Below are 13,293 nucleotides of genomic sequence, written 5' to 3'. Positions count from 1 at the left end.
TGGCATATTTGAGGTCACTGCTGACCTGAAATACTCAGGGTGAGTGGGATGTCAGGATTTACTTTCATGTGGCATATTTGAGGTCACTGCTGAGAGGCAAACGGGTGGGAGAGCCAAAATGAGCAAGAGAAGGTCAATGAGGAGGTGGAAGAGCAGCCCACTGAGAAGTGACCAGGTGGGGGACGGCTCAATGGATAAAGTGCCCTCTGCCCAAACCTGACGGAATGACCCCAGAGCCCACATAAAAGTTGGCCACAGCAGTAAGGTCTGTATCATCCCAGGGATCCCAGTTCACCCCTGCTGACTGAGGAGGAGGAAGAGGAGACAGACTGGGAGGTAAAGACCAGTACTCAAGGTTGTCCTGTGACCCCCACACATGTGTTGTGGAAATAACATAAACTTGCTGGTACTCATATATATATATATATACACACACATACATATACCATATACAAATACATATCACACACACATCATACACAAACACGTGTGTACACATTTCCATCACAATGCATCATATGGACACATAAAGAAGTGACACGAGCTTGGTGGCAGTGGAGGTGGAGGAAGCCAGTAGAGCCATGATACACCCTGGAACCAGAGTCGATATCAGTCGCAGCCCAATGTGAGCAGCATTTGCTGCGAGCACCTGACAGGATGGCAGTCCTCCTACTGAGATGTGCATGTGAGGGAAACCAGAGTGCTTGCTTAAGAATGGCTGTGTCTGAGCTGCTTATGAAGCACTGTGGGGGAGTATGAGGTATGGGTTTGCAGGGAAGTTCTGCAGGGCTGTGGGATGTTATTTTAACTGTGTGGAGATGTAGCATATTTGTTTATGCTGTGGATGCTTTAACTGTGTAAAGATGTGCTGCATTTGTTTAGTGATGTAAGGATGTGTTTCATTTGATTCACCTTGCCTGCCTAAGGCACCTGATTGGTCTAATAAAATGCTGAACAGCCGATGGCTAGGCAGGAGAGGGTTGAGTGGTGAAAATAAGTAGGATGAGAAATCTGGGCTCAAGAAAGAAGGAGGAGGAGAGAAAAAGGGAGAAAGAGAGGGGCATGTCTGGAGCCAGAAGTCAGGTGGCCACCAGACAGACAGACAAGGGAAGCAGGGGAAGTAGGACATTCAGAAAGGAAAAAGAAACCCTGAGGCAAAACATAGATGAAGAGAAATGGGTTAAGTTATAGGAGCTGGAGGGGCAAGCATAAGCTGAGGCTGAGCACTCATAACTGATAAGAAGGCTCCGTGTCATGATGTGGAAGCTGATTGGTGGAGCCTGCTACACTGCAGCTCTGCTTCAGACATGTCTGTGACAATCACAGGAACGAAATCACCTCAGCGGAGTGTAAAAGAAGAATGTAGGACTAAACCATGAGGAATATCGGTGTTCAGCGGCTGGAGGAGGAAACAGCAATCGGCAGGGCGAGAGGAGACCAAAGAAGGCAAGAGGGAGAAACTCCAGCTAGGTGAGGAAGGGCAAGGGCCGGCTCTGCGAGAGCAGCTAGCAGGCTGAAACCGGAGATGTCGTCACCAGCTGACATGGACTCAGTCCCACTGTCAGGGCAGGCCTAGCATTAATTAGGCAGCACCAGACAGACAGACAGACAGACAGACAGATGGACGGACGGACGGACGGACAGATAGACGGATGAGCTAATATGGGCTGGCAGATGAACAAGCAAGTGATGCAGACACTAAACAAGAAGTAGGCACACACACACAGGGTGGCATTAGCAGATGAGACAGGCATATGGGAGGGGTGGAGCCACGGAGGGCAGGCACGAGACCAAAGCAAAGCAGCCCCACTCACCCGCGGTGCTCCCCTGCATGGGCCACACAAGCATCAAGCCGGAAGCTCCAGGCACACACAGGGTCCTGGGCCAGAATACACTCGGAGCAGCTCTGGAGACGGCCACAGTTGCTGGTGTTCACTTGTGTTACCTCGGTAGGGGAGCCCACCAAGAGCCAACCCTACAGAAATGGAGCCAGGAGAGAAAACGCGCTATATCTTCCAGGCCGGACCATGAACTGGCCACAGACTCCATTCTCCCCACCCCCCTCCCGGCTCCTCTGATTCACAACTCACATGGTACAGTTTCATGCTCTCAACTGGCTGTGGATCAGGAAACAAGGCCAGATCTTCCAGGACACTGAGCTGAGCTCCGATGCGCACAGCCCGGTGCATGTGTCCATCCTCTAGAAGGCAGGCAAAGGGCAAGAAAATGGCACGGTTGGCACTGTGCTTGCAGCTCTGATTCCAGTGCATCACAGGGGACTTCCTGAAGTGACAGTATGCATTATGCAGAGAACGTGTTTGATGTTTAGATATACCTGTCCCCAGGTAGAGCACATCATATTCTTTCCCTGAGAGGCTGGTCACCCTGTGGGCCACAACTCTGAGATAGGCTGTATCTGTAGTGACCAGCAGGGGGCGGCCATCAGCTGGGAACACGGGCCTGTCCATGAGCGGGTGGTCTCTGATGAAGGTGAGCACTCGATCAGGCAGGGAGAGTGAGGACCCAAACTGTTGGAGTTTCATGTTGTTGGTGATACACTAAAAGAGACAGGTCTGGGTGACAGTGTGTCTCAGGGAACAGGGAGTGTCAGGGGTGTTTAGCACGATGCTTGTCCTTTGTGATGGCAAAAATCAGGCCTGAGATGAAGACCTGCCCCGCCCTCTCACCTCTCCAGGTCTGGGCTGGGGCACCTCGTTGTCCATGACAGGCAGTCCTCTGTTGCAGTCATGCTTTAACTCTCTAAAGGGACCATTCAGCACTGCCCGAATATCTTGGGGTCGGAAGGCACACACAGCGGAGATGGCAGCTCCTTCCCTGGAGGAGTCACAGATTGGAGCCAGGTATCTGGAGAGGGCTAGGTGACAGCAACTCATGCCTTATCAAATGAGGTCATCCCCGAGAAACACACGGGAGCCATGCAGCTGAGAGAAAGAGAGTCCGCCGGCAGTGACCACACCAACTCCGCAGACCTCCCGCCCCGTCACTCTCACCCACACCAGGATCCCCCTCACCACTGAGAGGAAAAGATGCCATAGAAGACGGGAGTCCCCGCTCCAGGCTGAGGTCGGAGCTCTGTCATATCCTGCAGGACCCCGGAGGCCTGGCCATGCTCAGGCCCTGGACACAGCAGGTCGGCCTTTAGAAATGTCGTCCATCTCTGTTGAAGGGTCTTCCGGCCCCCTAGGTCCCCCTGGGGTGACAAGAACACAAGGAACATTTTTCAGAAGATCAATATTAGGCAAAACGTGTAGGTCAACCTTCTAGTTTCCTCCCTGACTTCACAGCACACATGGACAGATGAGAAGACAGACATACAGAGAAGGAAGAACAGACATAGAGCCTGAGAAGCCGGGGGTAATGAGATGCAGAGGCAGACAGGATTGTGATAACAGCGACAGAGACAATGCCAGATGAGTACAAAGAACCGTGACCTCACGTACTCCTCTTACAGGAGTGACATCAGTTATTACATAAATTCTATATGTGTGTTTCAAAGATGCTAAAGAATAAACTAGATCACAGAGGCAGGAAGTGGTGCGGCAGGACTTGAACCCGGGACCATCATCAGCTCCTGCCTTGAACTTCTAATGTAAACCAACCTCCTGTATAGACTGTGTGTCACAAGGAGAAGTGTGAGGGTAGAGACGGAGCCCTCTCCCTCACATTCCTCAAGCTCCAATGAAAGAAGCCTAGGTAGGGAACAGAGCAGAGGAGACAGGCAAAGCAGACCCAGAAAGGAGAAGACAGAAGGACAAACGCCAGCAGATGACACACAGCCAGGACAGAGAGCTCACCGCACACACTCGGGCCACCCGCGGGACCTTGATGCGCTCGTATGAGTTCAGCACTCGGGAGGTCTCCGTGAAGAAGAAGAAGATCTCATCATCTCCATCTTCATCCCCCCACTCAGCCGGACTCAGGACCATAGCAGCGACAAAGGCTGGGGCTGAAGAAAGCAACGACCTCAGATCTTCACAGACAGAGCCTGGGGCTACCCAGCCTCCCCCCCACCCGACCTGTGCCGCAGGCGGCCCTGTCCCTCTCCCCACCATTAAGCCAGGATGACAAGGTCTCTGTTCGAATCCAGTCCTCAGCACGGCCCACGGCTCGGGAGATGATCGGCTCTGTGCCCAGGAAGTTTTTCACAGTGGCGGTGTAGAGGACGCCCCCTGCAGGGCGACAGGGAGGAGACCGCCGTCAGAGACACACACCCAGAAGCAGAAGCGGTCACAGGCAGAGCATGGGACAAAGCAGAGCAGCAACACAAGCGACTGAGCACCCACCAAATGTCATCACAGGGGAGCACCTGCCTTACAAAAAAAACGGGAAAGGAAGCGCTGGAGTAGGAAGCCCACACTGAGGAACTGCCAGAGAAACTGTCTTGTACAACAGGAGCAGAAAGGCCTCTCTAGGGGACGCTGGGGGTCGCTGCAGTAACCTGGTGATAAGCTGACTGTCCTGAGACTCCCCAAGAGGAGGCATTTGCTTTGCAGCAAACCCCATTTTTACTCAAGTTGTCCACGATGGAGCAGTCAGGGAACCTGTGTTTTTTTCCGCTGGGTATGCTAGTCTGGGACAATTCCCAACTAAAGAGCACGCGGGAATTGCTTGCGGACTTGATCACAGGGAAAGTGTGTCCTCAGGCCCAGTGACTAACTGTAAAATCGGGACATTTCAAACAAGCAGTGGTTATTCTGATGCAAGTGGCTCAAGGTGACTTTGGGAAATGCCAACCCAGTTTGATGAGAAGATGCTCCAGGCAGCGGGGACAACAGAAGAGTGGGCTCTTCTTCCTCCCCGTCCCGAAACAGCTGCAAGCACTCCAGGGTAGTAGTGGTAAGGGAATGAAGAGACCACAGATGCTTTGGTTCAGAGGAGACCGACAGCTCTGTCACCATGAGTAACAAGGGCAAAGCCCAGACACAGGAGTAAGAAAGTGGCTGAGGGCAAAAGAAAGTCATGGGCATCTGGAAGGTCTCAAGCACCAAGGGCAGTCTGGAGAAAGCAAGGTGGCAAGAGCCCATCAGCTACTGTGCACAAGGCACGGTGCTGAACACATCACTGTCCTCACAGACTCCCACCAGGGAAAGGAAGACGAGCACATGTCCAGAGACCAGAAGTCTTGAACTAGTGGATGGAGGTGGGCACAGCGGGCAATCCAGCCATATCTACCTAGGGTTGCAGCATCTTTGGAAGGGTGGCAGGGAAGTACCAGGCATTGAAACCAGGACCCTGCATAAGCCAAGCAAGCGCTCTACCAACTGAGCTGTATCCCCAGACAGCCCCACAGCACCTCTGAAGAATAAAATTTGCTGGTTAGAGCAAGATAGGAGAGATGCGAATAGAGGAGCCGTTTCCAGGAGCACGGTGGCTTCTGGGTCAAGCACGAGCGCAGAGGTGAGACCAGAGGCATGGAGATGAACACTGTTTGTGAAGTGTGCTCTGCCATGCCAGGAAAAGTGGTCTTTATCCCACACAGAAGAATAGAACTACAGAGCTGTTTTTAATGGGGATAGTAACAATCAATTTTTTGGTTGTTAAGAAGATAACGAGGGCTGGAGGTGTAGCTCAATGGTAGAGCATTGACCTAATAAAGCCAAGGTACAGGGTTAGAACCCATAGTGATGACGACGACGATGACAACAGCAACAATGACATGGACGACAATCTAGTCCTGGTGGTGTGGATCTGTACTCCCAGCAGTAGGGAGGCTGACAAGAGGGTGACAAACTGGAGCCCAGCCTGGACTACAAAACAAGCTGCTGTCAATGAAGAGAAGGAAGCCATGGTAGTGTATGTCTTTTGTCACAGTGCTCTCGAAGCCATGCAGACAGATCTCTGTGCGTTCAAAGCCAGCGTGGTCTACATACCAAGTTCTAGGACAACCAGGGTTACACAGAGAGACCCTGTCTCAAAAACAAAACAGCAACAACGAAGATGGTTCAGCCATTAAGAGCACAGGCCGCTCTTACAGAGGACCTGTATTTGATTTCCTGCACCCACACATGGAGGTTCACAGTCATCCTTGGACTCTAGACTCGGAGGATCCAACACCCTCTTCTGGCCTCCTTGGGTACTACAGGCATGTAGTACCCAGCCATACGTGCAAAACACACATTCACGTAAAATGAAAATGGAAAAAGAGAGGGAGAAGAAACCATTCCTACATTAAATTCACCGTGTGATGTTTTTACTTGTGGATTCATTAAAAGAAAGTGATTTTTATGTTTAAAAAAGAGAAGAGGAGGAGGAAGTAGAAGGAGGAAATGGGAAAGGGGATAAGGAGAAAAGACAGAAAGAGAGGAGGCAGAAGAGGAATGACAGCGACAAAGACCCATTCACCCAGCTCAAGAAGAGTGGAAGTTCTGAACAGGCAGAGAGAATAAAGGGGACAGGATAAGAAGATATTCCTGAGGTAGAGTATGTTAGGAAGATATGAGCATGAATTGAGATAAGAGAAATGAAAGAATAAACTAAGATAATTTCTCTATGGCTTATCACCCATAAGTAACCAGGACAGGAAACAATAGAGGAAGAGCCATGAAGAAGGTAGCTGGAGAGGAAGGACATTCACTTCTGGACGTGCTAAGACAAAGGGGCTTTCAAAACAGATGTGAGAAACACAGCCAGAGCCAGCACCTGGGACTCGGTGCACATCATGTTTAGGCCCAGTAGGAACAATACAAAGTGCTAAGCAGAAAGGTAAACAGGTTAGGGTGCCCTTGGGAACACTACATTTTAAAGGAGAGGATTCTGCGGGCAGCTAAGGGGTCAGAGCAGAGAGCCAGGAGAAGCGAGGCAGAAACTTTAGCAAGGGATTGAAAGGGTTTGTGCTAGCCAGGGGATGCAGGAGGGCAGGGTCACGCAGAAGGAGGAGATACTTTAGTAAGGGCTTGAAGGGGTTTGTGCTAGCCAGGGGATGCAGGGGTGGGGTGGGGCAGGGTCACACAGAAGGAGGAGATACTTTAGCAAGGGCTTGAAGGGGTTTGTGCTAGCCAGGGGATGCAGGGGGATGAGGGGATGGGCAGGGTCAAGCAGAAGGAGGAGATTCTTGAGCAAGGGCTTGAAGGGGTTTGTGCTAACCAGGGGATGCAGGAGGGCAGTGTCAGGCAGAAGGAAGTCAGACACCCCAGGCCGCAGATGCTCCAGAAAGGCTATTTGCTGTTATCAGTGGCCAGATACCCAGCCTAGACACAATACTCAACGCAGACTGAAAAACAGCCAGGAGGCCTGGGAGACACGTGGGTTGAAAACCTTGTGGGGTAGGGATAAGAAGGGGAAATTTTCACTACTTGAGATTTCAGAAAGGGTTTCAACCTCAGAAGATTTCGGTTTGAACTCTGACTACCTACTAGATAATAGGATCTTGGGCAAACCAACTTTCCTAAATCCCAGATTCTTCCAATGCAGAATAGAGAGAAAGCCACCTCTACTCAGAATTAATGCAGATGCTAGATAACAACCACAGAGCCCGAGTGAGAGTCTGACACATGGCAGGCATTCCGTACAATCAGTTACAGCTCCTTGTGAAACTTCAGAGACATATGCTTGACTTGCTGCTAGTAGAGGAGGGGCAGCTGTCAAGTGACACCCCAATCCCTCCCAAAGAAGTAGAGAAAAGAAAACTCAAAAATTAGTCATAGGTCCCAGCAACAAACGGAACCCGATGTGACCCAACTCTCTGGACTCCACTTGTAGGTGGAGAGAGAACTGACACAGAAAAGTTGATTGAAAAATGGTCCCCAAAGCCGGGAGGTGGTGGCGCACGCCTTTAATCCCAGCACTTGGGAGGCAGAGGCAGGCAGATCTCTGTGAGTTCGAGACCAGCCTGGTCTACAAGAGCTAGTTCCAGGACAGGCTCCAAAACCACAGAGAAATCCTGTCTCGGGAAAAAAAAAAAAAAAAGAAAAATGGTCCCCAGTCAGGCAGTGATGACACCACCTTTAACCCCAGCACTTGGGAGGGAGAAGCAGGTGGATCTCTGAGTCCAAGGCTAACCTAGTTTACAAAGCAAGTTCCAGAACAGACAGGGCTACATAGAGAAACCCTATCTCAGAAAGAAAAAGAAAAGTGGTCCCACGAACAGCATACACAGAAGGCTCTAAAAGCAAACCTCCGGCAGAAGCTGTGCCATGGCTGTCCTGAGAGTGGAGGATAAAAGGGGACAGGTGTGCATATTTAGAGAACATGTCTTTAGGGATCAAGGTGATTAAACATTAATGGAGAAGAACCACAGACATGCACGCAAAAGCCTAGCTGTCCCTGGAGGTAAATGGTCCCAAAATGCTGTAAGGGATCAATACCCTGTATATCTAGCAACACTGGAACCTGCAAGTGCAGAGAACTGTCGCTCAGGGTGGAAAAGAAAAGGGTCACTGACACTATGCCACTGAAGAAGGGACAGACACTCGGGGGACAGGAATGGAAGTAGCAGGTATCCAGGTGCTTTGGGAGAATCAATGGGCTCACCATGGTCTCTAATAAACACAGAAGGGACATCAACCACACAGGCATGAAGACCTGAGGGGGTTTCAAGGTCAGCCTGATCTACATAAGGAGTTCCAGAGCAGCCAGAGCTATATAGTGAGACCCAGTCTCAAAAACAAACAACAACAACAAAACCAAAAGAGCCTGTGGTCTGGGGGTAGAACTCAGCAGTAAGATGCTTGCAAAAGTCCTGGACTCTAACCTCAGAACCAAAACAAATGACAATTAAAAGCTAAAATGCAAAAGAGAGTGATGAGGTGACCACGGCACAATGACCACAGTACTATGTAGAGGTTAGTGAAAAAGCTGATTATAAAACAACACTGGGGATAATTCAGTCCTATTTTTATAAAACATTTAAATATATCCATAGAGAGGAGCTGGGGGGAGCACTCAGCAGATAAGAGCACATCGGTGCAAGCATGAGGACCTGAGTTCAGACCCCTGGCACCCACATAAAAAGCTAGCATGATTGTATGCGAGCCTGTAGTCCCAGCACCACATGGGACAGAAACAGTGGGATCACGGGAGCTTGCTGACCTTAGCCCCAGGTTCCATGACAGGCCCTGCCTCAAGGGGACAGAGCAGAGTAACAGAGTAGGACTTCTGGCATGCTCTGGCAGCCTCCACACTTGCATACAAAGGGACTCAAACAGATGTGTGCACACACCACACCACACGTAATGTGTGTATGCATGCATGTGTGTGTATGCATGTATATGTATGAATGTATATGGTCTTCAGACAGATTATTGAAGACGGTATAACTACAGTGTTTATGATGTTTGTGTTCTGACTAATGTTATTAGAAAAAATGTTTTGCGTTGGGTTTTTGGAAAAAGGATCTTCCTGGGATGGCCTTGAACTCTTGATTCTCCTGATATTAACTGCACCCCCACCAAGTGCTGGAATTTCCAGTTTAAACCACCTTCCTAGTTGGACTGTTTTCCTTTGGGGGAAGGGGTAAAAAGGGTTGAGACAGCATCTCATGTAACCCAAGCTAGCCTCACACTTCCCATGCAGGGAAGGACAACCTTGACTTTCCTGCCTCCACCTTCCAAGAGTCTAAGATTAAAGGTATGTACCTCTATACCTGGATAGTTTTTTTTTAAAGAAAGTCTTTAAAAGTATTGTAGTCATTGTTGATTTTTTAAAGTTATCATCTTTTACTTTCATAACCCAGAAATTAACACACTTTCATTTCTAAAATCAAAAAAAATTAAAAATATATTGAAAGTCACAAAAGATGAGGGCTCAAAGCTGAATAAAACATATAACCGTATATGTAACAGGTCCCTGCTTGTCCGGGTGGCCTGTGGACACAGGTCTCAGAAGGATCAGCCACCCTAAAATTAACAGGCTAGGTTGTGCATCCAGCAGCAAGTATCCATTACACCATTGGAGTTTCAAATTTCCATCTGGGAGGCTGGAGAGATGGCTCTGTGGTAAAGAGCAGTTACTGATCTCACAAAAAGCTTGGGTTTGATTCCCAGCAACCCCATGGTGGCTCGGTTTCAGGGGACCTAATGCCCTTTTCTAGCCTCTGTGAACACCAAGCAAGCACACTGCACACAGACATACATTCAGGAAAAACACTCACACACATAAAATAAAATAAATCTAAAATAATTTAAAAATAAACAACACATTATCTTCTTTTGAAGCCTAGGATGGCCTTGAACTCCAGGTCCTCTCAAAATGCTCACTTTTATAGGAAATTAATACTAGGGATTTTCTGTTTTTTAAAAAAGATTATGAACGTGCTCTAGTTTTCCTTCATAAGATCAGACTCCTTCCTTCCTTCCTTCTTTCCTTCCTTCCTTCCTTCCTTCCTTCCTTCCTTCCTTTTCTTTCTGTTCCTTTTTGGACATGGTCTCATGATGCCCAGTCTGGCCTAGAACTCATTATGTGGCTGAGACTGGCTTTGAACTCCTGATCTCCCACCTCCTCCTCCTCCCTAGTGCCAGGATGACAGGTCTATGCTACCACATTCTGCTGGCCAGACAGTCTTTCGAGATGGACAGTTTCGATTCTATCAAACGTTTTCCACTTCCTTATCTAAGAATTAGGTCACCGGTATACCTTTCTTCGGCAATCTATTTGTAAGACACAATTGGAGAGATCCTGTGTTTACCCCTTATTGCTCTCTATGGGGCATGCAGGATCCTATGCCCGCCATGTTTCACTGTATGCTTGGTTATCCAGGAGTAGAAGGGGATTAAAAAGGTCGGATTTGACCTAAGATGTTGGCGGCAGCTGTACACCTGAACACTTTCAGGACTTCTTGGCAGAAGCATTACCACCAGCAGGGATGGTCCTGGAATCCATAAAAGAAAAGGTACTGGACAGGTTTTAAAAAAAAAAAAAAAGAAAAAAGCAGTAGCAAAAGCTTCGGGTCACTGTCACAGAAACCTGACTCAAAATGCTGTAGGAAAGACCAAAGGCAATGGGCTGCCTGGGTGAGTAGTGGTCTCTGAGATCAGGGAGAGGGCTGGCTGGTGGGTAAGCAGATGGAGATGATGAGCTAATGTCGGGCGTGATGGTTGTGAGATTCTTGAAGCACAGTTGTCTGAAAGGCAGCTGGATGTGTTCTCCATCCAGGTAAGGTCTGGGAGGCAGGTAGGGAACCAGGAGCCCTCAAAATGTAGTGGAGGAAGAAGCCACAGGGTTGGCTGAGATCATGACCATGTGGAAGAGAAGAGGCTTCTGGGCGGAAGCCAACCTTCAAAGAGCACGCATAAAACAAGGGAACTGCCAAGGACTCACCAATGAGTTCAGGCTAATGTGGATCGATTGCCAAAATAGTCACATTTTTCCTAGAATAAGAGTCACAAATGAAGACACTGAGATGATTTTGCTAATTTTATCTGACTACAGTACAGATAAATGTCATATTTCGAAATTGAACTTGCAGCTAGACATGGTGGCCTATGTCTGCTATCTCAGCACTCGGGAGACTGAGGCAAGATCTTGAGCAGGAGGTCACAGCCAGCCTGGGCAACAGAGAGACTTGTCTAAAAAAACAATAACAACAATAATAAACCCTAGAATTATTAGGTTTACCCAAAAAGAAATACAAGTACCAGTAACAAGACAAGCTGTTTGACATCTCCAGGAGAAATGCCAATCAAAACATAATCAGGGCCTAGGGTGGTATACATCTTTAATCTCAGCACTTGGGAGGCAAAGGCAGGCTGAGATCCCTACAAGTTCAAGGCCATTCTAATCTACTTAGCCAGGTCCATGCCAGCAAATGAAACATGGTGAGACCATGTCTCCACCCCCCCCCAACAAAAAAAAAAGAAAGAGGAAAAGGAAAGGAAAAATACAAATCAAATTGGACTTTAGATAAGAATTTTTAATTAAATAATAATAAAATAATAACTTTCAATGAATAAAATAAACTTAAAATGAAGCTTGCCTCCTTAAGCTATGTCCTAATATGAATTTTCCTCCTGCTGAAACAAAGAAGCTCTCCAGAGACTCGCACATGCCTAAGGAATATTGCTCTGAAGAAAGTACACTTCGTGCTCCTCCTTCATGTCTCTTGTCTTGGCACCAATTCCGCAGACTCTAGCAATGTTTACAACAGCTACAACTCAGAAATCCTTCTTAATGACCCCAGTTCAGCAACCAGTTCAGAGCCAAGAAAAATATTGACTGAACCGCTTTATTCAAACATGAACTAGTACAAACAAGGTCTCATCGGTTCCAACAGTAGATGGTGATAACCAAGATGTCTGGATGCTGTAGCTTTTCATCTCTCTGCTTGCTTTCAAACACAGAATCACCAACCACATTACTGGAGAGTGATTTAATCTGTTTATCTTTTAAGACTTTCCCTAAAAATAAACTTCTACATAAGGAAAAAAATTCACATTTATAGTCCAAGTCTCAACTTTTGTTTTATATAAAATATTATACAAGCTGGCATGGTGGTGCACACTTTTAATCCCAGCATTCTAAAGCCAGAAGCATGTAGAGTTTTGTGAGTTCAAGACCAGTCTGGTCTACATAGCGAGACCCTGTCTCAAAAATAAATTAATAAGCCAGGTGTAGTTAGGGCGGCCTTTAATCCCAGCACTCAGGAAACAGAAGCATGGTGATCTCTGAGTTCAATGACAGCGTGGTCTACAATGTGAATTCCAGAACAGCCAGGGCTACACATAGAAACCTTGTCTCAAAAAAAAAAAAAAGAAAAGAAAAAGAAAAAAGAAAAAAAAGAAGAAGAGGAGGAGGAGATGGAGGGAGGAAGGAAGAAAGGAAGGAATAAGTAATAAAATTTTATGAAGAGTCCAAAAATTTAAGTAAAAATATATTTTATGATAACCTTGGCAACAAGTATCAGGAAGAAAGAAGAACTGTGATCCATGAGAACAAACCCCAGATTAACCAGCTGGGAAAGGTAGACTGACTTTGAGCCCACTGACACCAACCACTAAAATAAGTTCCAAATATTCAAAGAATTAAATCTAAGGGAACTTTTTAAAAGAGAAAAATGGTTATCTGGTCTTTTTTGTTTTTAAGAAGAACTAAGCTTTAAAAAATATAAAAATCAGAAGCCAAGTGTGGAGCTACAAGCCTTGAATCACAGTCCAGGGAGGCAGAGTCAGGCAGAGCTCTGTGAGTTTGAGGCCAGCCTGATCTACATGGTAAGTTTCAGAACAGTTAGGGATGCATAGAAAGACTCTGTCTCTAAAATAAAATAAAATAAAAATCAGGGCTGGAAAGATGGTTCAGTGGTTAAGAGCACTTGCTGCTCTTCAAGATGTCCCAGGTTCAATT

General features: G+C 47.5%; 1 protein-coding gene across 1 annotated transcript in view; it reads right to left on the bottom strand.

Moving 5' to 3' along the window:
• Positions 1 to 13,293, bottom strand: part of Sema4f (ssemaphorin 4F) — a 29,480-nt gene that overhangs the window by 4,155 nt on the left and 12,032 nt on the right. Inside the window, exons 6-12 of the mRNA XM_005364694.2 lie at positions 4,071 to 4,190; positions 3,816 to 3,967; positions 3,033 to 3,211; positions 2,688 to 2,835; positions 2,336 to 2,558; positions 2,091 to 2,200; positions 1,815 to 1,975 (exon numbers count right to left, since the gene is read on the bottom strand). Coding sequence (XP_005364751.1) covers positions 1,815 to 1,975; positions 2,091 to 2,200; positions 2,336 to 2,558; positions 2,688 to 2,835; positions 3,033 to 3,211; positions 3,816 to 3,967; positions 4,071 to 4,190 — 1,093 coding nt within the window. The remainder of the gene's footprint in view (positions 1 to 1,814; positions 1,976 to 2,090; positions 2,201 to 2,335; positions 2,559 to 2,687; positions 2,836 to 3,032; positions 3,212 to 3,815; positions 3,968 to 4,070; positions 4,191 to 13,293) is intronic.

Source organism: Microtus ochrogaster, assembly GCF_000317375.1.
Source record: "Microtus ochrogaster isolate Prairie Vole_2 chromosome 14 unlocalized genomic scaffold, MicOch1.0 chr14_random_3, whole genome shotgun sequence".
Taxonomy (NCBI): Eukaryota; Metazoa; Chordata; class Mammalia; order Rodentia; family Cricetidae; genus Microtus; species Microtus ochrogaster.
The sequence above is the reverse complement of the archived record's forward strand: the minus strand, read 5'-3'. Positions and strand labels throughout refer to the sequence as shown.